The sequence below is a fragment of the Rhea americana genome, unplaced genomic scaffold, assembly GCF_003343005.1.
Source record: "Rhea americana isolate MKP2758 unplaced genomic scaffold, rheAme1 scaffold_124, whole genome shotgun sequence".
Taxonomy (NCBI): Eukaryota; Metazoa; Chordata; class Aves; order Rheiformes; family Rheidae; genus Rhea; species Rhea americana.
The window spans coordinates 505,991-531,478 of record NW_028185306.1 but is presented as its reverse complement, the minus strand read 5'-3'; the positions used below and the strand labels follow the sequence as shown (position 1 = coordinate 531,478).

Sequence of the window (25,488 nt, the reverse complement as noted above, 5' to 3'; positions counted from 1 at the left end):
AGCAGAATTGTTAGCATCTTCAATGTGGGCATTCTTAGGTAACAAAAGATTGAACGTTTGGATAGATTGAACGTTTGGATAATCGTTCTTGATTTTAAATAACATGCTTCCTGTACCATGTGTTATCTGGGATAATATGTTTGCTATGGGTCTAGGTACAAGGAAATAAATAGGGTATCTTGTCCAGATACACTTATTTCACTAGCTTCACTAACATCTTTTTGAAGTACAATGACATGGGTCTTCAGTGCACCYGCAGAATCTGCAAGCTTGACAGCTCTGCCATTCCACTGTCAAAGCTTCTCAAAGGCTTGCCTTTCTGCTTTAAAACAAGATTTTCCTCATTCCACCTACAAAATTAAAGCGTTAATCCTCATCACTCCTATGGTCAAATATCCTTTTCCATATTACAGTGTCTTGTAAGCCACTTAATGCAAYAGACTGGGAACACAGGGCCAAAGGGAGAAATTATGGGGAAGAAAGGTGCRTTACGCCATCTATTCCCACTGCTTTTGTAGCTGAACCTGAATTAAGCAAATTGYCTTCCACACATTTCAGGGTCTAGTTCCCTATCCTCTCTCCAACATGCTGGTGTAAGACTGCTGCATCCGCATCCTCATGCTCTACCTAAAGTTGGGACAAGTCCAACAGAGCCATGCAAAGGCTTGATATGTCATCACCTACATATTTGCAATTTACCAGGGAGGCCCTAGCTACTATTTAAAAATCTCAGAGTAAATTACATCTGATTTCTGAATGACTGAAAATGCCAATTATCTAATGACAACTGCATAACCTCACCTTGTTCCACCTCTCCARGCAAGCCTCAAAATGGTTTATGAAGTCACTGGAAGGACTAGCATGCTAAAACTTGTTCTTTGATAATCAGATTTCTGGGCAAAATAAGTGATGCCATAATCTGTTCATATAGTTTTATATGCAACTATTTCGCAGCAAGAAGGGGGAAAGAAACTACCACAAAAGTTTAGCTTTGCAAAAGGAAGACATAGAAACATTTTCAAATGTGTTGACTATCAGACTAAGCACATTTTCAGCAACCTAGAATTGAGTTTTGCTACACTTTACATTCTCTGCCATTGCACTGCTTAGGCTGTAAATTATAGCAGAATTTGGTTTATGGTGTGATACTGAAAAACTCTTCCATTATAAATATCATACAGGAATCTAATATTTACATGTTTAAAAGACGTTCAAGCACACATGTCCATATAGCATCCTCCATAAGGGACTGAAATAGATAGATCAAACATTTCAAAYGTCAGTAAAGACAGAAGTGCTGCGATCTTCTTCAGCCTGATCACCTGGTTTCTCTAATTGATCTGTCCAGTTTGGAGCCAGATTTATTTTAAAAGGCATTCCACAGTCTTTAAGGTCATTAGCTGAACATAGGTTGTAATTATGGTAAAGTAATGAATGACAGAAACTGGTAAACTTCCATYCTTCACTGGCTTGAATTCAAACAGTTCAGTTTGTAGAGTTTAGGCCCATTAAAAAAAGAAAAAGAAAAAAAGAAAAAACCACTCCATACCTCACTACACAACATTCTTGCAACATTTTCTAGGCAGGAACTCAAAAATTGCTTTTTCAAGTAGATCTCCATGTAATAGAGCAACCATGAAAACATAAGCCTTCTGTGTATTATGTTTTCCTGCACAAGACAATTTACCTGTCAATCCTGCTGTTGCWGTGTGCTCAATCTCATATTCCATACTCATAATATACTTGTTCAGTCTACTACTTTGGTCCCYTTCTTCCTACCTTGTATTCAGCGTTCACAAAAGAAATTCCAAATAAACCCGCTTACAACTGTATTATTACATTTGTTCATTTATTTTTGTTGTTGTTGAGTCACAAGCATCAAGTAGTTAAAACATTCCAGTACCAGATCCAGGTAATTTGTGTGCAGTACAAGATAGAGCAACTGTGTATGTGAAAAATGCCAAGATCATGCCCATTTAGCAAACCTGAGCCATTTTGCTCTCTCCATAGAGAATCTTGAAGAGGYAGGAAAATCCTTTCTCTCAATGGAGTCCTAGTAGTGCAAGGAATATGCAAATCTGCCAAGCTTTTAGGAGAAAATGTTCTGCAAACATGCAGAAGTTGGTGATTTGTAAACAGTAAATTGCTCTACAAAGTCAGAAGTTGTCTACTTAGCTCCTGTGAGAATGGTAATTGTACATCTGGTGTCCTGAAATGCCTTCTCAGCTGGAGGAAAGGCATTTGGAAGAAACAGTGAGTTGCACAACCAGCTTGTGATACAAAAACCCTGCCAGTGGGTGCCTCTGGTACACTGCTGTTCAAGAGCTCCTCCCTCTGCCTGAASGCAGCAGAGTCCTGTCACTGTACTGTATGCAGCTAAGGACATTGCCACTTCCAGCGCTCCTTCTACTTTTGTGCACATCATGTCGCTGGATGCTTAAAGTATTACACTAGGGCTGAAATCCTGCATGTGCTGCAGCCAGAGGGACCATCCCATCCCAACGGATTTGACAAGACCAGGACAAACCCCAGWCTGTACCCTTACAAACCCTCCAGTTTATCAACCCGTCTGTGTTCTAAAACGACAAAGTACACCCTTCAGTGTGAATCTGGCCTCACACCTGTCACTGTAGGTATTAACCGCAGTGCTAGCTTTCATTAATTTTCAGGGATTTACGTTAAAACTAGCAACTTCTACATAACTGCTTTTGCCTTATTTGTTTTGTCACAAAGACAGTTCTTGAAGTTTGAACTAGGTATACACTAGTAATTCTTTAGTGTGGTTGTTTTTTTGTTGATGTACTCTTTCCCTTTGTTAAAGTTATCCATCTTTCTTTTCTGTTGCATCAACACTTACCGTCACATTTATTTGAAGTTGGTTTTCATATCCTTCCTGTTTGCTTTTGATCATAGCAACAATTCTAACTTTTGAGCAGTTTCATTTTTTCCCCAACATCCACTATGGCAATGACAATTTTATGACGACAATAAAAAGAATACTTGTTTCTGTATTCAGACCTTCTGTGTCATAAGAAAGAATATAGCAGGTCATTACTTGCAGTTTCTGTATGGATAAGTTATAGTATGTAATACTGGAAAGAATCAGCTTATATAAAGTCATTAGCCAAACAGTAACTAACCTTAAATTCTGGTATCCATGACATCTGACTTTGCCTTTTATACTTATACTATACTTATATACTTTTATATATATATGCCAGTATACTTATGCTTGGGAGAGCCTCATTTTCACTTAGCAAGTTCATGAAATAAAACCAGGGAGTCATTCATGATTATATGTTGAAATGAATGCAACTAGTTTTGGCAAAAGAAACTATCATAGCTTCATCAGCAACACAAACATTTAATGAACCATTACTACCTCACACTTCCCAAAATAAAAAGTATCATGAAACAGTTTTCTTTAAATCTGCATTTATAAAATAAATATTAAAGCATAGAAGGACTTTGTCTTTCATAAAACAAATATATTTGATTTAATATTAGCATAACCTCAGCAGAACCTTTAAATTAAGAAAGCAATGCTATTTATGGCATCCTATAAATTATTCTGACTCTGATCTTTAGAAGTAAGGATGCTTATAACTAATATTTTGAATTAGGATAAAAATACTTCAAGTAAAAGCCTTAAAAAAATCATAAGGGGGGGAAAAAAAAGAACAGGAAAGGTATCAAGTCATTCCTAATTCATCTGAAATGATCTTTACCAGCTGTCATAAGGAAATGCTAGCCAAGTCTAACTATTTGGAACTGAAGAAYTGGAGYACATTTAGTGAATATTCTCATATACAAGGCAGATCAGCTGTATAGCTGGATCTAAAAGGTTGAAAAAAAGCTCTGTTAACAGTACCAGTTGCCTAACCACCACATGAAACAACACATTCAAAATGACTACATAGTGAAATTATAACAGAAAGACACACCCGGGTCTCTCAAATAGTTTCCCCTCCAAATGAAAATGTTTTAAAAAGTTTCAAGTAAACATTCTTTGCAAATTTACCTGTGTGGTTTTATTCATTTAAAAACTTTCAGTTGCAAGACCACGAATTGTAATTTGTGCAGCTGATTGGATCAGTTACTGTTCAGAAGGGATATGAAATTGCCCTTCAGGGAAGACTCAGCACATGGGATAAGTGCCTTCAGCACTTAAGGACAGTTGTTGCTAAATCAAAGACAGAATTAATAGAGGTCTTTCAATTTCAAAGCACAATTTTAACAACAGAATGTGTCTGGGTCTCTCTGTTTCAGGACTCATAAAAAGTATACTACAGTATGCTAACATATGCACATTAAGAGATTATAAAGTTAATAACTAAATGATGTCATCATGGGAGAAGTTTACATTCCTGAACATATCACTTATGGTTTAAGCAATATTGCTGATTCATTAATTAAAAAAATGCAGCCCTTTTGAAAGGTGTGCAAGTTATTCAAGTAATATCTACTGAAATGCATTTCAGAGCATTTCAGTGTCAAAAGTTAAAACTTGCATCTTTTCTGGAAAAGAATTGCAGCATAAAACCAAGTGTATAAATTCAGTTACACACTTCAGAGTTCTCAGCACATATGAAAACATATTTGTTCCAGCCTCTGTTCCAGTCTTATTTAAATTAGTAAATAGATTGCTGGGAGATGTACCTGATCTAATCTGGCAATTTGTGTATTTCCTAGAGTGGAAGTGTACTATTGTGAAAAGAAACATTACTAGGGAAACAGTAGAACATTTCTTTTCCATGGCTACATTCCTGGGGATGCAAGATAGTCAAAACAAACCCAACTGTCATCACTAGCACACCGACAGCAAGAATCAGGCAGGATATGATGTTATCTGAATGGTTCCATCGCTCTTTGGACAGCCTTAGATAACATGCTGTTGGGATGATAAAAACAAGTGGGGTGGCACTGAGAACTCCCTGTGTGGGGGAAATAACAATAACAAAAAACTTGTAAGAATATATATGGACATTTGAAGCAAAAGAAGCTACATCATTTTAAAATGACTAGTCAGACTGAAGCAAAAGTAAAGCTGGAAAACGGCCTTCTTCCAGTGTTGCTAGATAGAAAATACGTCTGCACACCCTTGRCTCCTGCACGATCAAGCAGTTTCTCTGGTGATTTACCACAGAACAAACACAATGGCTTGTGCATCGTTTTAAAATGAGAAAGCAGGGAAAAAGCAAGCAGATTCAGAGAAGCATCGATAGTGCTATTTTGGGTGAGGAGCCCTTTTGCTGGGCATGTAGTGTGCCAAGAATACAGACCTTTTTTCCTTTGTAACGTAAAGGCCCTTCTTCCTCTTTTTACCTCTACTGTGACAAACAAGACTCTGAACCACCCCTTTATTTCTCGGAYAGAATCCTTGCACTTAGACAGTTGTATTGTCAAATGCATCCCTCCCCCRAGAAAACCCACAAAATATGAGCTACCCATTAAAATATCTGGCTATCAGTTTCTCTTACTAGCGGAAACAGACTACTGGATTGACTACTAAGCAACCACTTAGGCCTATCTGGGGAAAAATACTGCATTCGTGGAATGCTTACTTTTGAGTGATTGTTTCAAAACAATTTAAGTTCATTACAAATAGGAACTATACATATTTGATCTCACTAGAGAGACTGGCAGTTCTCCAAAATGATGCAATTTATTCTTATTACCTATAATATATAATAAATATAATGTAAATACACATATAAAGTTCATTATATCAGTATTCGGAAATTTGACCAAAATAGGCACATATGTATGAATACATATAATTTTTTTTATTRGTGTCTATGTGCACAAGTGAAYGTTATCTATTTGTAATATAAAAATAGGCAAAAAATAATGGAAARGGAACTACCARCAGATGCTATGACGAAGAAATTTCAATGGGAACATGTATCCTCACCAGAACCATAACAGTACTGTTTAAAGCTATTTATAAACAATTAAATGAGAGGAARCTATGTAGGTAATTATTTTAAACAGAATAATCTGTAGCTTATCTGGACATTCAGACCAGTTCCATAATACAAGTCAAACCATAAGCTGCTGAATCACTGCTACAAAAATCACTCAYTACTGCTCAGGCAGTAGATAAACTCTGCATCGTGGGTCAGAATGATATCATGATGTGGGCATGCTACTCCTGAGAAGAGTTTTGCACTTTGCATAGAGAACAACTCCCTTCCTCTTGTTCTACAAGTTTTGATTGAGCATGCATGATAYAGCTGAAAGTTATAAATGAATGAAATGAATAAGGACATAGGGAGCCAATTCTAAAATATTTCTATTAAAAAAAAGCCCAAAACAACAACAAAAATCCCAAAGGCTGCCCTTAAAAGTTTTTGTCCCCACTTTCCGATTTTCATATCCTGAAGCATGAGATCCCCACACTTGCTTTAATTTATCAAAAAATAGCTGACCTGAAATGGAAAGTAAACTACTTAGACAAACCAACCTTGCCATAAAAGTAGATTGGAATTTTTTACCCATTTTTGAAGACTTTTGATTAAATGTACATTTTGTGCCCCCCCCCTTAAGACCGACTCCATTCAATAAGTCCATTTTGTTAACTAATAGTCTAGGACTTCAGTAGACTTCAGTAGTCCCAATTAGCAAAAACAAGTTTTGAATTTAACATCTTTATATAACTTTTTAAGACAACAGGCACTTTGAGGTCCGCTGGGTAAACTCCACCTCGGCTATGAGGCAGTGCCAGACATAGGAAAGTTTACTGGCACGTGAAATGGTTATCTTCTAAAATCACTCAAAACTGAGTAATTTGTCTACTTCATCAGAAAAAGGGCCTAGAAAAAGAAACATTGGATTCAACTTTGCAGTACCAGGTGGAATGAATATTTTAATGATTGTCACTGCAGTTTCAAAACATTTAGCTACCTACTCTGTCTCCAGAATTGTTATGAAAATTTTCCATGTGAACTTGTCCTTCTGAATTTTCTTTCTCCTTTAATTACCTTAAAGCAGTAAATAATTCCTTTTCTTCTCTAACATTTCTAATCAAATACCATATTGCATTAAATAGATTTCTAGAAGAGCTGTGGGTTTTCCAGAATGTGTCTTATTAAATAGTGATTTATTAAGTATAAGAGTATTCAGGTTCACTTACATTCAGCTCTAGAACTATTCCAAGGCAGTCATACACTAATGAGATAGCAGTCGCTACAGCAACAATAATTACTGTCACGATAATATGGAAAATTGTTGACAGGTTCCCATGGAAAAACACATTAGCAATCACCTGAAACAGAACCACAGTTTAAAACTTCACTTTTGCTCTTTATTTTAACAAACAGCTTGTTGCAAATCTTCTAACCTTAGTAAACTAAAAGAATTGGTGGGAACATACTGATTCAACKTTACCCATTTTGTTTCAAGAAAGCCTCTTCATTTTCTTCCCCAAATAATTAGTAAAAGTCCTACTAAAATCAAAATTTCAGGGTATAGCTATTTCCTTCTCATTCTTCTGCTATAGAATTTAATCATTTGCAATAAAGTTATTTATTGAAAAGAAGTATTTCCTAGATGGACAAGCTTCCTTCCACAAAGCAAACTTAGTAACCACAGTAAGTATCTACTATAAATACCACATCTACTATCTACTATAAATCTACTAGATATCTACTATAAACCTGGCTATTCTCAATACAATGACCACAGTAGCTGTTATCCTGATATTTATCATTAAATAATTATTAGTATAATGATAGATATTATAATAAATATAATACAGATTCTGGCAATATTATGCTAAGTAGTGCATCTAATACTTCATATTCATTAAATACGACAGGATAGGWTATGTTGATACTTCTTATGTATCAACCATAACTAAGGTTACAATATGTATTGTTACATATAAATAGTGCAGTGAACAAGATACCAACGTTGCTAGAGGGAGATGATAAACGCTTACCTCTCTGGTCACAAAACATTCAAGGGGGAAGGTCAGAATCACAGTAACTCCATAACAAAACCTTCCAAACGTAACAAGGTTGTCATCTCTACAGTAGTTTTCAAATATATCTCCTGAAGCATAGTAAAACGTCAGTTATTTTCAACTGCATGATTCCATACTTTCAAATTGAAATGTAAGTTACAGAAGCATCTTTCTACTGACACTTAAGACTTTGACCTACTTTCATCACACATATCAAGAAACTATAGTTAGTCACAAATTATATTCAGAAAGAACTTTCATCCTCACCTGACAGCAGCAGTATTTTTAATTAGCATTTATCTTCAAACACATAGTAATGTTTGTCATGTGTTAACTTCCACATAGCAGTCTTCCACAGTGATTTTGTATGAGATTATGTATGAGTTTGTAAACAAAATTGTTTAAGTCAGCAACAGATTAAAAAAAGGTTGTACATAAAAGGAACATTTCCTTAAAAAAAGTTATTCTTAGGACAAAAAAATTACATGATGACGACCAGTGAGATACCTCTGGAGAACTGCATTTTCCTTACAGTATCTAATCACTGCTAATAAGCTGTGTAATTATTAAATATTTTCATGATTGCTAACAAAAGCCTGGCTAGTGAATTCAAATCATCACTTTGCTTAGTAGTTTTAAAGAGTTTGGAATGATGATCTGTGAGAGACAGGAGAAACTGTAAAACAGTGACGTAGCAGATCTTTTCTACCTGATTTCTATTATACTGTCTTTATGATTTGTTACTTTAATCATATTTTATCATAATGGCATTGAAGAAGCAACCAGGTRTGCTCTAGAGAAAAAAGTCAGAAGGTTTTGACAGGAGAGCTAGATGATAAAATGGAATCTGTTTACAGTATAGTGATATGCCAAGGAGCAGCTGCAGTCAAGAGCTTTCTATACCTGAAATGTCTCAGTCAATTTGCAATTAGTCTGGCTGGAAAGTTGCACATATGAGGGTAAGTTATTCTCCTGCATAAACAGCACAGGAAGGAAGCATAAACAGCACAGGAAGGAAGCATAAACAGCACAGGAAGGAAGCAGAAGAGGGACCAACTAGCCTCCCACCTCTGTTGTGAGATAAAAGATACACACAGAGGTTACAATAGCTTTAATTACAGCACGACATCAGTTGTAAAGATAGGAAGCATCTCTAAGTCAGAGCTAGGAAACTACATTAACACAGACATGAAATGACATAAGAAAACATACAGAAATAAATGTCAATAAAACATAGGCAATTTTTGTTCTTCCTGCTCTGTTAGGAGATCATGTGGATAGATTTAGTCCTCAGAAATCTTTGGATTAGGGAAACATCTGATGGGGACTTTCACCACTGAGATTTACATTTGGAAATTTGTTACCTCTTGGCATACAGCTAACTTTGTACCTTGTTTTGGTTGTTCAATACCTACAAAAAAAGTTTCTTCTAGCTATTTTTTTCCAAACATAATATAGCTTTGGAACTTCAGCACCTAATAATGCATTAGCAACAGAACTCAGATTAGGAATGTGAAAACATAAGGATTGCAATGAACATCAAAATAAGTGCATTGATCAGTTTACCTTCTGTGTATTCTGCAAAAGTCATGTATCCACATGCAGCAAACACTACACTGATAATAACAGCGAGTGAGACTGAAACATGTGTGATTCGAGACCAGTTGTTTAAAGTAGGTTCTTCCAGAGAGCCATAGATTAAAAAGCTGTTATGGTGGCAAATGAATGCTGAAACACACATCATAATTAAAACAAATACATGAATTAATGCATATGTATATAAAAAAAATAGTGGAGTGCATATTCTAAGGCAGGAAATACAAAACACAGAAACCACTCATTGTTGCATAAAAACATTAATCCTGCAGTCAGTAACAAAAGTAAGTAGCTTGAACTTGTTTGATTCAGTGCAGGTTGATCTCTTCTGTTCAGGGTGACATGATTCTGATCACATCACCTTAACACATCACACTGTGTCATCCCAGCCTCTCCTATCCACCTCTCCATTCCAACTTCCACTTTCTTCTCCTATCCTCCTCTTTAGCACAAGAGCCCAGCAGAGCTTTTAACTCCATAGAGCTATTTGTGACTTTAAACTTTCTATGACATGCTTTTTAGGTAGCAGCAAGCAGAGGGAGGACTTAGACTGCCACAGCATTAACACRAAGTAGTGTACCAGATAACCAGGTAGGAACAGATTTTAGAATAAGGATAATGTATGTGAGTTAAGATTCACCCAAAAGGTTCATTGTGGGAAATAACAGGTGCTCTCTAGCGAATCTGCATGTTCGAGTATAAGCCCTTTCTGTTAGAGGTTATTCAAAAGAAAGGAGAATGGTAATAGCCACACCACTTCCCAAATCATACTGAAACTATTGGTGCAGATATTTCAAGATATGAATTATGAACTGGACATTTGAGCTAYATTCACATGTCCCACACTGCTTTGTCTGCTACAGTGGCAACAGCCTCTACAACAAGATGGACAGTAGATGGGGATAAAGACTTAAATCATAACAACTATGATGGGAACCGAGGGATGACTCAGTCAACTTTATTTTCTTCTAAAACAGTTTAACATGAAGATAGAAAAAAAATTAATACACAATTTCCAGCCCCTCCTCTCAAAGTTTTTAAACAGTCAGTCTGAAGACTGAAAATACAAAGAACTGACTTACCAAACGACATCACCCCAATGGCTTGCACTGCATTTGATTTTGCAAATATCCAAGTATTTTCTGATTTGGGTCTAAAACAAATATTTGTTTCAACAGATTATTCTTTTCAACTATCAATTATTAAAATAATGTAAAACACTGCCCTAATACAAAACTGCTTGTCAGATCCTCACACTCCATGGTAGGCCACAGTGTTCATTAACAGAATTTGAACACTGTTAGATTGCCTTCTCACCTCCCTTGTTTCAGTTAAAGCATTTCTGAGACAAGTTTGTATGGCCAAAAATGTCAGTCTGTTCCAGTGATCAATTCTGCAAATAAAATATCTCTTAAAGTCTCCATATATCAAGAAACAGCAGCTGGGAGGATAAAAGCTGTTACTAGCTGAGTTTATCTCAACTCAAAATCTCTTCTGACTATTTAGGAACAGTWTCTTCCTTTGAATCTACACAGGTAATCCATAGGGTCTAGAGAAACTTTCTTCCTGGACCAAGTGAGACAGTGTCTTGATTTATACTTGTTCAAACCTTCTGTATAATACAACTGTTCGTAAGAGGGCGTTTCTCACAGTGAAGAGATCCTATGAGCTCCTAAGAATGATAAAAAACCCCATATACTTTCTTATATAATCACACAAGAAAGAATATAATATCCTCCATATCTGCTCCTCTAAGATACCCCTGCTATTTTGGATGGGAGGTAACTGTAATTCTTGAAGGACTATAGAAAACTGTCAACARTCTTAGTTACAATCCATTTGCTGCATGAACAGCTCTGATTACAGAACCAAAACGCAGGAAAGAGGAAGGGCAGGGAACATCTTTTTCCTGATTTGCAATTTTCTAAAATATCAGATGATGTTCACAAGCCTGTTGAATATTTTATTTTTGAATGTTAAAKCACACACAATGCATTAGCAGAGTAGCTTGTGGTCACAAAGTTGGCTGCTGCTAATTTTGATTACTCTATTCTCATTTAGAAGGAAAGCTCCTGCCACCTAAGGCTTACCTACTATTATCTTACCACCCTGCAAAATAAGTCAGGCAAATATACATAAGTTTAGATAAACATGTGCACAAGTGTACACATATGAAACTGGCTAGCTGTAGAAACAGGAATTTCTTTCCTTATTGATCTTCACTCAGTGTATAAAATAAGCCATGCCAAACACAAAATTATTTACTGTTTCAGAAGAAGCAGAAGTTAGATGAAACACAATGAAAGTTAACAGGAAGAAGCGTGATGCTAACTGCAGTCATTGAGACCTGTAGCAGCTATAGTACTCAGCAGAAGCTGTAATACAATATAAAAGTTGAGAGATAATGTAACTGTGGCTCTTGGAACAAAAATAAAGGACTAGACAAGAAGATGTTCCAAAGAAGTTCTTGGTCAAGAAAAAGTCTAAACTAAAAGTAAGATAACAAGATAGATTGACAGTTTGAATTGTCTGTAGGAAGGTGGTGAAAAACCATGACCCTACTCAGTCTTCAGTATACTTAAGAGAAAGTAAGACATAATAAACCTGTTTATGAATTTAAAAAGCATTTTGAGATGATCACTCTTTACCTATGTAAGGAAAGGGAAAAATAAAGAGAAAATAAGAAAACGAAGACAGAATCAAGCGAAGATTAACACCCCTTCTTGCGGTAAAAGGCACATCACATAGAGCAGATTTCTGCATAGCATAAATCTTGTGATAGGGACTACTTTACAGTAAATACTTGACAAAGAAGTAGATTGACTCTTCTACACTGTCAGATTTCCCTGGGTTTTGCTTATGATCTGTCATTTATGCAGAAATGCTGCCAGGTATTAGAGTACATCAGAAGGAAACCATCTTAAAGGAGGGTAAAGAGAAGCATACATTCCTGACCTCAACCCACCTAGCACATATATGAAAGAGAGAAGTCACACTTGACTGAAGGGAACTACATGCTGGAATCAGCAAAAGGCTTCCACTGCTTTGGATTAAAGATCATGGAGAAAACAGCCAAATTTAGGTTTAAATTGGCAGTTATTAAGATGTCTGATAATGGAAGAATACATGGCAGACTAATTCAGGTTTAATTCAATGTAGGAAACAGACCAACTGTAAAACTTAGATTCAGTGCTATTGCAAAAATAAGATAGGATATCCTTCTGTTTTGATTTAAACTCTAAGAGTTAGACGGTGAATATGATTTCAATCAGCATAGCAGAAAGGAAATGATTAATACTCAGGTCAAGCTTGAACTTCATATTAAAGTATTTTTTGTCATTGAAGAACAAAGAAGGTAAAGTTATACCTTCCATAGTCCTACTAACTTGCAGTTGCTTTAATTCCCCTTTTTGCTTAGTGAATTACTTAACAATTCTGTATTTGCAACGTAGTGTTGGTTTTATTTTTTCAATTTCATCATACATTAAATTTGCCTTTGATTCTTCCTTGCTTCTAAATAACTCAACAGTAAACAACTTTCTACTTTCAAGTTATTTTCCTGAACACTTGGTGTTTCATCTCTTTGATCAGCTGCCAGTTGAGTAATTTTCACATCCCATTTATGTGCAACAGATGCTCTTGAAGCTTTTCCTGGAGATTTATGTATTATGCAGACATTGACATCAAGGTTTTCTTTCAAAAAAGAACACCAAGTTGAAATGATCCATCTTTATAAGTTACATACAATATTGCCTTCTAAAACAATGAAGGTAAATTTCATCTCTGAATAAGAAAATTACTTTATGCAGTATTAATGCATCTGAAGACATTTACAGTTTGAGATAATCTATTTTTTGAACATGTTATATCCAGCTACAAGCAGATGGAAATAAAGTATCATCTAACTATTTTTTTATCCAACAACTAGAACTATTGAGGGTAAGTTCTAGATTCAGAGCACTGGATGTTATCTACAGACATATTATGTTCTTCAGACAACAACGATTACAAAGATGATATTGATTAAAAGAAAGTACCTTTGTTTTGTATTTATCATAAAGAAGAAATAAATTAAACCAAATAACCCTCTCTTTACAAATACAGTATTCTTGCCTGCAGACTAACAGAAAAGTAACACTCTCATACTGTCCCTAAACAACTCTATTCCCAGAGTAATACCCCCTCCCCCCCAAAAAAAAGAACCCCAACACATCAAATCATTACAAGTAGTAAAAATTTCTCTGGTGGTCTAGCACAACATAGTGGAGGCTTGGAGATTCCTGAGAGAGAAAACAACCTCTGTTGGCCTAATAACCGATATTACTACCAGCAGAAACTGCACTCCATTTAAGCAAAAAGAAAGTTTATAATTCCCAGATAATCGCCATATCTCTCAAGGTGGAATAATCTTCATTTTGAAAGTCTGAAGTAAAAGGTAGGTAAAAAATGATTACTCTTCAGAAAGTAGTAATCAAAGTGGGAGGATTTTTGAATGGAGTTCCACTGAAATCTGATCCCAGTCTAGCACTTTTGAATATGTTCAATAATTACGTGGAAGTTGGAACAAAAAGTATGCTTTACAGAGAGTATAAAATTTGCAGTTCTTAAATTCTTTGTTCTCATTTAAAAAAATCTTGCCAGATTAATTTTTGAAAACAAGTGTAAAGGAACAATGGAAAAGAGTCTACAGCATCAAAAAAGCATCTAACAGTAAGACTCCAAGAATCCCTAAAAAAAAACCAAAAAAAACCAACATTACTTATGGTAAGCAAAAATAAAGCTGTACATCCTGTATTTTTCAACGCAGTGCCACTGTTAAGAGGAAATGTTATCATATGTACCAAGGTCAACAGTAGCCATTATACATAGCTTCCTTTCTTAGCAGGTTTTGAGACTTCCCTTTCAAATATGCATTTAAGATGCACACTGTGAAAAACATGCTTAATACATTGCTCCTCTGAAGAAAGAGAGGGGGAAAATCCCATGCAATTCTGAGTGGATCATTTTTAATGGATGATGGGTACTTCTCTAATACAACTTTAAAAGCTATTTTAACTATCTTGTCAGCTTTAAAATACGAATGCCCTGCAATTAGCCCACTTAAATCACTGCAATTAAAAAAAGCACAGTTACATGTGACACTGCTGATACAATCATAGCAAAAGAATCTACTTCTTACAGAAGCACTGGAAATATGTTGCAAACCATTCTAATAAATAGAAAGTGAATAGAGATAAACAGTCTGTCTTCTTTATTAAAATAATTTCACATTTGATAGGAGTCTGTTTTAGCTAAAAAGATAAAGCAGTCATCTTAGACCACGAAGGAAAGACATTAGAGTCATAACACTTTATTACAATTAAGAGAAACAAAAAAACAAACCACAACACACATTCAGCGTCTATTCCAGTAATAAATATCACTTTCAGTAAAATACAGAGTGCTGAAAAAACATTTCACATATTAATTTGACTGTTTTCCTGAAGTGACTGAATAATGTTTTTATTAGTGTTATTCACTTTTTCCTTTTCCTTATTTGTAGTCAATTTTTATTATAAAGTGATCAATAAAAATGAAATATTCCTAGAATACTATTTATTTTAAGATTATAAATATAGGCCAAATGGCAATAATGAACAAAAATAAAGGACTTCTTAATTTACAGCATGTGAGGCTGCCTAGCAGTTGGAATATCACCTGTAACTTCCAACCCACTGGCAATTTTTGAGACTTTTTGTGATTTTACTCCATTTCACCCCCTCAGTCGCATGTAAGCATGCTTTAGTAGCTCATTTTGTATTATTGTTAGTACAGGAGTGTTTCTTCAAATATCTATCTCTCCCAAAAGAAAACAGTCATGTTCCGAAACTACATGCATATATATAAAATGGGGGCAGGTTTAGCTCAGTTGGTTAGAGCGTGGCGCTGCTAACGTCAAGGTCGCGGGTTCAATCCCTGTACAGCCTATGCTGAGGGTTGGACTAGATGATCCCCAGAGGTCTGTTCCAACCTTACCATCCTGTGATTCTATCGTAGCTATAAAACAGGTTATCTTAGAAATCACTCTGTGACAAGTGAAAGAGTACTTACATTTGTGGACTGAACGTTACTGTTCTCACCATCACAATAACCAGGATGACAATTGTTAAAATCAGAGAAATAAAAGACACCTGTAAGGGAAAAAAAAAAAAAAAAAAAAAAGCCCCACAACTTTACTTTGTGAGCTGCTCATGGTTCTCCTTTTTAGCAGCATGGTCTGCTTTAAAAAGGAACAACTAATAAACAAGTTTCAAAATACTAGGAATGTGAAAACAGGAAAACATAGGACAACCTGCTTATAAATAAGTATTTGACAACTAGCCTATTGCAACTGTACCTCTAATTGTAACAAAGACTTCCCACTTGAACGCTTGGCACAGTGTTCATTATTTCAAGATCAGACCGATATCGTCCAGTACTTCAATTACACAGTGATTTCTATCAACAGTAAATGGAAAAATCCAATGACTCATAGCTTCTTCTTTGGAGACAAACATTTTGTTGAGACTCTCCAAAACTTTCTGATATTTCTTGGGACAAAAGACAGACTGAACTTACAAAGTATATAACAGATTCTAGCCAGATATAAGGCAATGCAAATACCTTAAATCATGACTGGCACTTGTTTTATAACACCATACAGAAAAGTGAACAAACAAACAAATTAAAACTCAGTTGCTATTATGATTTACCTTTCCCAATTTTGCTATGTCACGATACAGAGATATAGGTAAAGTAAAGATGACGGTGGTAAAAAGAATTATGAAGTGACGGTCAGTAAGTACATTGTCTGGTCCAACTAAAACAGAAAAAAATTGTATGTTACTTCTCTCAGAAACTGAGGTGATAAAAACATAGTCAATATCACCGTGTGTTACCGCCAGCCTTTCAAATCTGTTTATTTCCTTTATTCAAGATGACAAATACTGAAATAAAAACTAGGCATTAGTTAAGCTTGAGGAAGACATACACAGCATGTGCATAACCATAAGAATTCTGCAAACTCAGACTAAGTGCATAACAACATACGGGATATGATACTGTATCAAACTGGTAATCTGGTATTTGTAAATGTAGATTAGTATTAATCACCTCTTTCATCATGACTGAGTCTATGCTGGCAGACTGCAAGTAAACCATTCTACTACTACTGTCAAGATAAGCAAATTCATAAAGAAGGAACCTAAGATAAGCTCAGTTAAGGGGGTTCTCTCTGACACCTCCTTTTTTGATGACACTTAACACAGATTACTATGTGTAGGCATTGAGAGTATTTGTCATAACATTCCCTAAAATCAACAGGATTTTTATCTACAGCTGGATTTTTTTTCAAGACAAAAGCAAATCAACATAACATACGTATCAGTTTCAGTCAGACCACCATGATTCATGGATTTGAATCAAAGTTAGAAAACCTCTGTTCAGTTCYCTCTTTTCTGCAGAAAATTGTAATGCCTCACTTCCCAGGCAAGCATTCTATCAGCCAGGTGAAAAGATGTGCTGTGCTGAGGGTTCCCCCTACTACAGAAGTCATATCTAATATTCTTTGTTATTATCAGCCTCACTAAAGAGTAGTATGTGAGGGTTAAAACTATCTACACCTTTCAGGCTTTATATACCTGCTGCAAATTATAGTCCCCTCATAGAAGTTAAATAGTTCATACAAATACTTGTTTCCACTTCATTGCAGATGTTCTTTTTAGTTTAATTCACCAGTGCGGAATTTTTGAACTCAGCTGGCTTTGTACCAAAGCAGATGACAAACACGCACACAAATTGCTCAACGGGTTCTGTGTGGGAATTAAAGCTCCCAGTACAGGAATGCTAACAAGCACATGAAGTAAAACCTCAAAGTGCCACATCTGTTTTTGCAGTGAATATCTAGAAGAAATCTAAAGCTACATAATGCAGTTCACAACTACCTACACAGATAAGCTTAAGCAAGCATTAAATCTTTTATTTGCAAGTCATCCAGAATTAGTTACTAGGTGAGTATCAGAACTGCTTTTAAAATAATGATTATTATAGCAAATATCCAGAAAATATGACAGCAAAGTTAGGCACACTGACKATCTTATAATCATACTACTGAGGAAAGACTCCTCAGATTTGCTTTGTATTTCACTGAAGCAAGAGGCCTCTTCACTGACACAGGGTCCAAAGACAACTAAGGTCTAAGATTCATATATGTATGTGTGTGTATATATATTTTAATAAAAACATTTCTCCACACACAACACACAGAAATGACTTTTAGATCCTCATAAATTCTCAACTCATAGAGAAAGGAGGAAGATAGTAACTTAATTTAAGCTATATTTAAAAATAAACCAGAAATAAAATAATGAGTAGATAAGCCTTCAGTCTAATAGCATGCAAATCCCTAAGTACTTCACTATAAAGTTTCCCCTTTCTTGAATGCATCTTACCTCCAGGAATTCTCTGAAAAACCTTAGTTAAAGTGTCTCCTGTTATTATGTTGTAACTAATCATAGCTTAAAAAAAAAAAAAAGAAAGCATTGTCAGTACAAGCCAAATACAAGGTATTTGATAAGTACTTAAGTATTTGCTAAACACTTAATAAGTATATAATGTTGATACCAGGATTATATGCCACTATCCCTCTTGTACAAACTCTGGCTAGCACCAACAACTTTCGAGTTTTAGGTCTAAAACAAAAACCAGTAATTCTTTAACATTACTATTTTTNCCCCCCCCCCCCCCCCCCAAAAAAAAAAAGGTAGACAGTGAAAAAGAATTTGGTCTAATGAGCAAGGCTGTTACTCAGTCTTAGCAAACACACTTACTTCAAAAAGCTGTGTGTGGGGGGGGGAAATCTTTAAAACTGCCTTGTTCATTTCTAACAGAAACTCTTCATCAGTCTATTTTCAACTTTTCATTTATATTCAGTAAACCAAGTTTCCATGTTAGTGTAATAATCCATTCTGAAGTCATATGCACAGAACTTCCCAGCCCAAGTAAAAAGTTACTGACTGACATCTTTTAAGATGTCAGAGGAAAGGAGGAGAAAACAAAGATAGATAAAGATATCAGATATGGACTTTCATTCCTTTCTCCCATTAATAAAAACTGTAGTCCTAACATTCATATTTYACCTACAGTAAAAACATGCATATGTGTGCAGACACATATGCAAACACACATGTAGGTAAAATATATATATATATACAGTCTTTACCCTTTATATATTCATATAGCATACATATATGTACTTGACCTTAACTTACACATACACAACTTCACAATAGCAAATATTTAAATCATTAATATTATTTCTGTAAATAAACTCAAGCACAACTTATGCATAATTAGTTCCCTGGTAACAGCTGAGATCTTTACAACTCTTTTCTGAGTAAAGCCATCAAATTAAGTCAATAGCAATGGATCAGAATTTTTAGAAGTGGTGATTCCAGTTTTAGGGATATAGCTTTATACAGTAGTTAATGCGAAAACGCCACACGGTTACCTGCAGTAACAGTAATCTGACTCTCTAAGAATTTCAGCCAATTATAAATGACATTAGATTGATTATTCCTAAAGAAAGAATTTTCTCTGAGGGGACCTACAAGGTCACTGAGTCCAATCTCTTARTATCTCAGGTCACGACCCCTTGTAGTCTCATATTAAAGTATCAAGCTCATTAAAGATTTGATTTAATCACATTACTACTTCAGGGGACAGATAGGAAGTTAGAAAAAGCAATATGCTCTAATTTATTCTTCTCCGGATTATACATTCGTTCTTTCCTCAAATAGCCTAACTTACTCTTCTTCCTCACTAGTGCTTCCTCCTCCACTCTTCTCCCAACAGAAAGAAATAAACTGTTTCAGTTTTCCATTTTGGTAAGCAAAAYAAGCCAATTTCTATTACTCTTTCTAGTATAATAGAGCCTAGACTGCTTAGTAACTCACTGTGCATCAGGCAGAATCTGAGCTTTTGAAGAACAATGATAGCATAGAGTATTCTGTAAAATCAGTTAGGTGAGGTTCATTCAGTGGCTTATCATTAAGAGATGTTAATACTTCTGCAAATATCAGTTTGATATATTCCAAAAAACACATTTTCCTTTTCTTTCAGGCACATCAAATTTGTGCTATGTTACCCATTCTAGTAGAATGCTATAACTGATAGCTGCTTTAATCATTGATCTTTAAGTCATTGATCTTTAAATCATTCTTCAGTTCTCAGTTACTTTAAAAAAATATATATATTAAAGGGACAGACATATGCAGTCTATTTTTCACCACTTCTTCATACTTAACTGCTGAAAGCATAAGGTAGTGCGAAGTGCTAGTTATTTATAAAATWTAAACATTTATATTTTATGTGATCTTACCAATAAATGGATATAAAAACTGAAGAGTTGAAAGAATCAAATAACCTATAAGACCATATGTTTTTTTGACCAGCTCTTGATAGGTGCTCGTACTGGAGAGGTTCCCTCCTTTGATCAGCAATATAATAGAATAATCTGTTAAAATATAAAATTATTAAAAACAGTAGGTTATTTATTGCTTAGCTTGTTCACTCCTTAAGAAATAAACAATATCTGTATAAAGGGAAAAGGAGATCAGTGGCATTGTGAAGAGCAGGGAAGAGAAATCCTTACAAAGGATTTCAATCCACTAAAAACAAAAGCTGTGGGCTCCCACTGGAGGAAAATTTCAGCTTTCGCAAGTTGAGACAGTAGAAGCAGCCTCATTTTCACTGGTTTCCAGTATGGTAAAAGGCAGTAAGAATCATCATAAGCGCTAAGACCAAAGAAGATTCAGATAATGTGGAGGGCTACCAAACAAGTGGTACATGCCACTGTATCCTGAAGCATGGTGGAATATGAGGACTGCCTGTGTTATGGTGCTAAAGCTATGGATCGCTTTACTCTGCTATTTAGTTAAGTTTGCAAAAGTAGTCTGATTATTATTTTGTGCCTTCTCCATTATTTGCCATAAAAATCTACTTTAACCATTTTTATTGAGTACTCTTTGAAACAAAATAGACACAAAGTGATTTATTGGGAAATCCAGGGCCTGAATGCCCTTCAAACTGAGACACTTTCTTATATGAGACAATATGCCTTGAGGCAGAGCTGAGGTCACAAGTAAAATTGCTCCCTGATTGAACCTYAACCTTGTATGAGGAATTGTATTAAATATTCCTGTTATTTCAATCTGTGCTTTAGTAATTATTTGAGCACCACAAAATTTTTCCAGTCTGGATTAGTTACAACTCTGAATTTATTACCTTAGTGCAGATATGTCTTGACAGATAGCAGCTAGACCTTGTCTATTCCTCATCTATCTGGCTTTTACTTAGCCTGCAATCTATGCTGTGATAGCAAGTTTCTTTCTGCTAACAGGATCAGTGTTTGTCGTCTTCTAGGAATGACTGTAATTGGGATATTTGTTTGAAATTCTGTTGAGTACAGCCATAAATTGTGCATAATTTCATTTCACAGGCCATTTGTGAAGTTTTCACAATCATTACGAAGGATATTTCTACTGTGTAAAAAGAAAGCCAATCCAAAGAGATTCCCCTAAGCATGTGCTATTTTTGCACAACATATACTCACTTCCGCTATAGTTAGTGGCAGACAGAATCACAAATACAGAAATGTTCACTGTCAACTAAGTTGCATGCTGAGATGATCTTGTACGAAAAAAATATTACTTTGTAGCATGAGGGCTTAGATCCACAGAACTTAGAATTCTAACACATTTATACTTAGATGATCTAATAATGTATCTGTYTGGCAATTTAGGACTGATCCCAATGTCATTCAAAAACATTCCCAAAAATGACATATAGCAAAAATTTCTAAATAACAAGTTTTCACTCATTATTCAGTGAAGACTGGGGAAAGTAAGTGTTGATGTAACATACTTTATCCTACACTTGAAACACTTCAAGTTAGGAAGCTTAACTACAGTAAACATATTTTGCATAAGCAAATTATAAGAGTCCCATTTTTAATGTGGTAAAATGCTGTGATTAATTCACATGTTCTGGGCCTATGACTATAAAGTCTTCAAAACACAAAGAAAAGCAAAGGACATGAATCAGATTTCCTATTGAAAAAGAACTTTAATTTCTGAATGTTTATAATAGGATGCATGCTTTCATTAATGCAATTTGCCATCAGTCATAGTGAAGACTCTCCATACTTTCTATATACATTGTACTCATCAAATCTTGATCATATATATGGAYCCTCAAATGATATTTGTAAGCCAAGAAAAGTATCAACTGCTGCTTGGCCTACAGGCAACAGAATTAGTGCCATTTAGGCTGGTGTGGTTTATTGTTTTTGAATTTGCATTCACAGTGACTTTACTAAAACTTTCCTTTGAAGTGAATGGATTTACTTATACTAAAGTTTATTTATCATGTGATTCTAAAAGTTGGCCCTTTTTGAAGGTAAATCTATGATACCTTTGTGCTAAATGGTAATTAAATAAAATACTCAGAATCATGGTCCAAAAGTTTTATTCCTGGGATATATTTTAAAACAAGTGAAATACAACGTACTCAAGGTTAACCTCCTAATTAGGGTAAAAAACAGTGGACTATAAACAGGCAATTATGAAATACAAATAAAAGCCATTCTTTCAAATGTCACCTTGACCTAGTCTAGGAAACCAGGCTTCACCAAAATATAAAATGCAAACAAAACCAGCTTTATATGCAGTACAGCATAATTCTCTACTTCTAATCTGCTCAGGGTATTAGTGAGGCAAGTGAAAAAAAAAATCTTCATTTTTATTTATTTACAGGTACATTTCTTCTAGCTATCACAAAGCTCAAAGGCAGCCAATCTGTGCAGGTCTAATTTCCATTTTACAATAGAAGCTGCTTCTACAGTACCTGTGATATACGCAACTCCAAATAAAAGCAGTACTCCTAATGGAAAGCCAGCTTGCTTCATTGAATATGGCAATCCTGTAAATGAAAAAAAATGAGATTATAGAAGAACCTATCCAAACACTCCTTCTAYGTGATGACTAAAATAAAACAATATCAATATTCAGATTAAAACAAAGAAACAAAAAACCCACAACACTCCCACCCCCCGAAAGCCCTGCTTTCATTCCCCCAGATTGGACTAAGACAGTGCAAGGCAGCATACTTCATAACCTCAGAAAAAAAATCATTTTTAAAGGACAAATGATTGCCTAGACTTATAGCTCAGCCAGCACCTGCTCAACCAGTACTCAGGTCAATAAGGCAAGAGAGTCATGACATTTACCTCAATAAGACCTTTGATCTGAACTGACACCTCTGAATCCTCAAGGAATAGGGGCTAATCTTCAGGAATAGTAGCAGAAAATACAAGGATTTTTTTTCCTCAAAACTGGATGTACTTATAAAAAAAGTTGATAAAACTATAATGAAGAGAAGTATACTTACCTATAATGCCTGATCCTATAATAGAATTGATAATGTTAAAACCAGCTGATGCCAAATCACTGTTTCCTCTTTTATTCCTGGGCTTAATGACCAGGGCTGTTTGGTCATCTGTTTCTATCTATTTTAGGAAGATAATGATAGTGTTATAAAATGGAAAAATAGGTGAGAACAAACATTTTGCACATATTTAACAGTCAATTCAAGATCAAATTATAAAAAAAATACATTAAATAAATATATTAACTCAGATTTGTAGTGGTATATCTCAAATCCCATTTTTTCAGTAAGAAATCAAAGGAGTATGAGGCATCTAATTCCCTTATAAGCCTGACCTATAACCTCCTGCAATACATTATTCTCTGAGAGAATGTAAGAGGAAGAACAGAGATGTATACAAACTTAGAGGCAGGSTGTTACACAGAGCTTTTTTGTTGAAGTCTTGTTCCAAAGGCAGAAATATGAACCAAGTATCTTTGAAAATATTTTGATTAATCTCACTGGTTAGTAAAAATAAGCCCCTGAATCAGGAAAATTATTTCAATAAATTACTATTAGAATATGGTAGCACCCGGAGGTGCTCTAATGCAAGGTTTTATCAAGCASTGATCAATCTCAATCAACAATTTAGTTCATTAATAGCAATGACATTGTAACTTTGGCTAGCCCTAAGAAGTTTCTATGGAAAGGTCTGGTTTCAAAGTAAATTTCAAGACACACAGATCTGTATCCAATGGTTTTGAAAATTAAAGTTCTTATATTCAAACAGCACTTCCTCATAAGCATGTAGTGGTCCTCTACTTAGACCACCACTCTACTGATAAGCAATATTTTAATATCACTCATTAGGCATCCAGTATTTGAATTGAGATTATGYGATTCAAAGGAGGAACATATAGGTAATTAAGAAAATGCCTGCCTGTGTTCTGCAAAAGCAGAACATACTGGTTTTATTTTCACCTCCAATCTCAGGGATGCAGAAGCCTATTTAGTACACATAACAGGCAGTAAAAACTGAGATGCCTGTTACCAATCCTGGAAAGAAAAAAAAACTAAAGTGACTGATAAATCTTAGTCTGTAGATAGCAGTATAAGCTGCCAAGAAAAAAAATGCCTCAAGAAAAACTAAGCATTTATATGGAACCTTTAATTCTTAAACTGTACTAACATAATAGTAGTAGTAGTAGTGGTGGTTCAGACCAGAGGCCCATATAGCTTGGTATTCCATTTCCAAGAGTGGTCAATTCAAGGTGCTTAGCAAGAGCATAAGAACAACAAAAATATAGTAATTTATGGTATACTGTCCCATCTTACATCAGTTTGCAAGTCCTAGACTTCCTGAACCAGAAATGTTCCCGGTGCATTAGATTTCTTCATGGATTTCGCCTTGAATTTGCCCCTTTTGAAGTAAGCACCTTTAGTATCTGCAGTGTCCTGTGGYAGCGAGTTCCACAGCTTAATTATACATTGTATAAAGAGACAGATCTTGTTCTGAATCTGCCATTAAATATATTTAATAATTAAATAATTTAATAATTAAAATAAGTTTGTGTCTCAACTTTTGTATCAGAGGCAATGAATCATCATTTCCTACTTGTCCTTCCTATGCTGCATGTGGTTTTATACACCTGTAACATATTTGCCCTGAGCTGCCTGTCTTTCACATTGGAGTCTTATATTTTATTTCCTCACTGATTTGAGCAGCATCACTGGAATTCTCTCTCCAACTTTTAGTATTTTCTGCTACTTACAGCCCAGTCACGTGTAATTGCATTAAACCACMACAGTCTAGTTTCTTTCTTTTCACTTGTTAATAGAAAATGAACACTGTACTTGCTGCAGAGATCAAAAATTCTTTCATAAACCCTGTGCTCAACTTCGGTCCTTTCCGCACTTTAAAAAGATGCATTAAAAAAACAGAACAAAACAGAAAACCGGCTCAGTTCTCCCAGGTGGTACCTATGGCACTTTCTTCCTCAAATTGCTCACAGGAGCAAACCGACCACTCTTAAGTTAAGAAAAAGCTAAGCAGCAACGAAGCTGCTGCTCACGGACGGCTCGCTGGCACGGACGAGCGAGGAGCCGGGCTGCAGTGCCCGGGGCGCCGCGGGCGCTCGGCACCGCTCGCCGCTGTGAACCCGCCAAGAGCGAACCGCGAGCCCGGCCCCGGCGCCCCTCGAAGCCACCGCCCAGCCCCCGAAGACGGGCYGAGGAAGCTGAAGCGAAATGAGGTGAATCCCAGTAGATCTGCCTGGCCGCAGAGAGCCCCCCAGTGCCTCACGTCGCTGATCCTTTTTCCCCCGGTACCTGGCAAACGGCGGGCGGCGGCGGCTCCCGCCCGCTGCGCTCCATCGCCGGCGCTCCCCTCCCGGCGCCGCCGAGCTGCCTCCGCGGCGGGGGCCGTGCCTGGCGCGGCGGGGAGCGCGCTCGCCCCTTCCTGAGCGCTGCGGGCAGGGAGCAGAGCC

The 25,488-nt window shown here is 35.9% G+C and overlaps 1 protein-coding gene across 1 annotated transcript; it reads right to left on the bottom strand.

The window, feature by feature from the left end:
* Window positions 1-4,586: 4,586 nt before the first annotated feature.
* Window positions 4,587-25,488, bottom strand: SLC38A11 (solute carrier family 38 member 11). Its single transcript, XM_085325828.1, has 12 exons — window positions 25,331-25,488; window positions 23,027-23,144; window positions 22,484-22,558; window positions 19,959-20,093; window positions 18,031-18,096; window positions 16,294-16,400; window positions 15,653-15,732; window positions 10,645-10,715; window positions 9,533-9,694; window positions 7,943-8,055; window positions 7,136-7,267; window positions 4,587-4,934 (listed from the first exon to the last, which is right to left on the bottom strand). Exons 1-12 carry the CDS (start codon window positions 25,373-25,375, stop codon window positions 4,689-4,691), a joined length of 1,350 nt encoding a protein of 449 aa, XP_085181954.1. The 5' UTR covers window positions 25,376-25,488; the 3' UTR covers window positions 4,587-4,688.

Bases quoted from the DNA above. Each gene is read 5' to 3' on its own strand.
- SLC38A11 (XM_085325828.1), bottom strand. From the start codon at position 25,375: ATGGAGCGCAGCGGGCGGGAGCCGCCGCCGCCCGCCGTTTGCCAG. The intron at 22,559-23,026 runs GTAAGTATACTT...TTTCATTTACAG, and splicing joins TATAGGATCAGGCATTATAG to GATTGCCATATTCAATGAAG. The intron at 18,097-19,958 runs GTAAGATCACAT...TTTTTTTTTAAG, and splicing joins GTTTTTATATCCATTTATTG to CTATGATTAGTTACAACATA.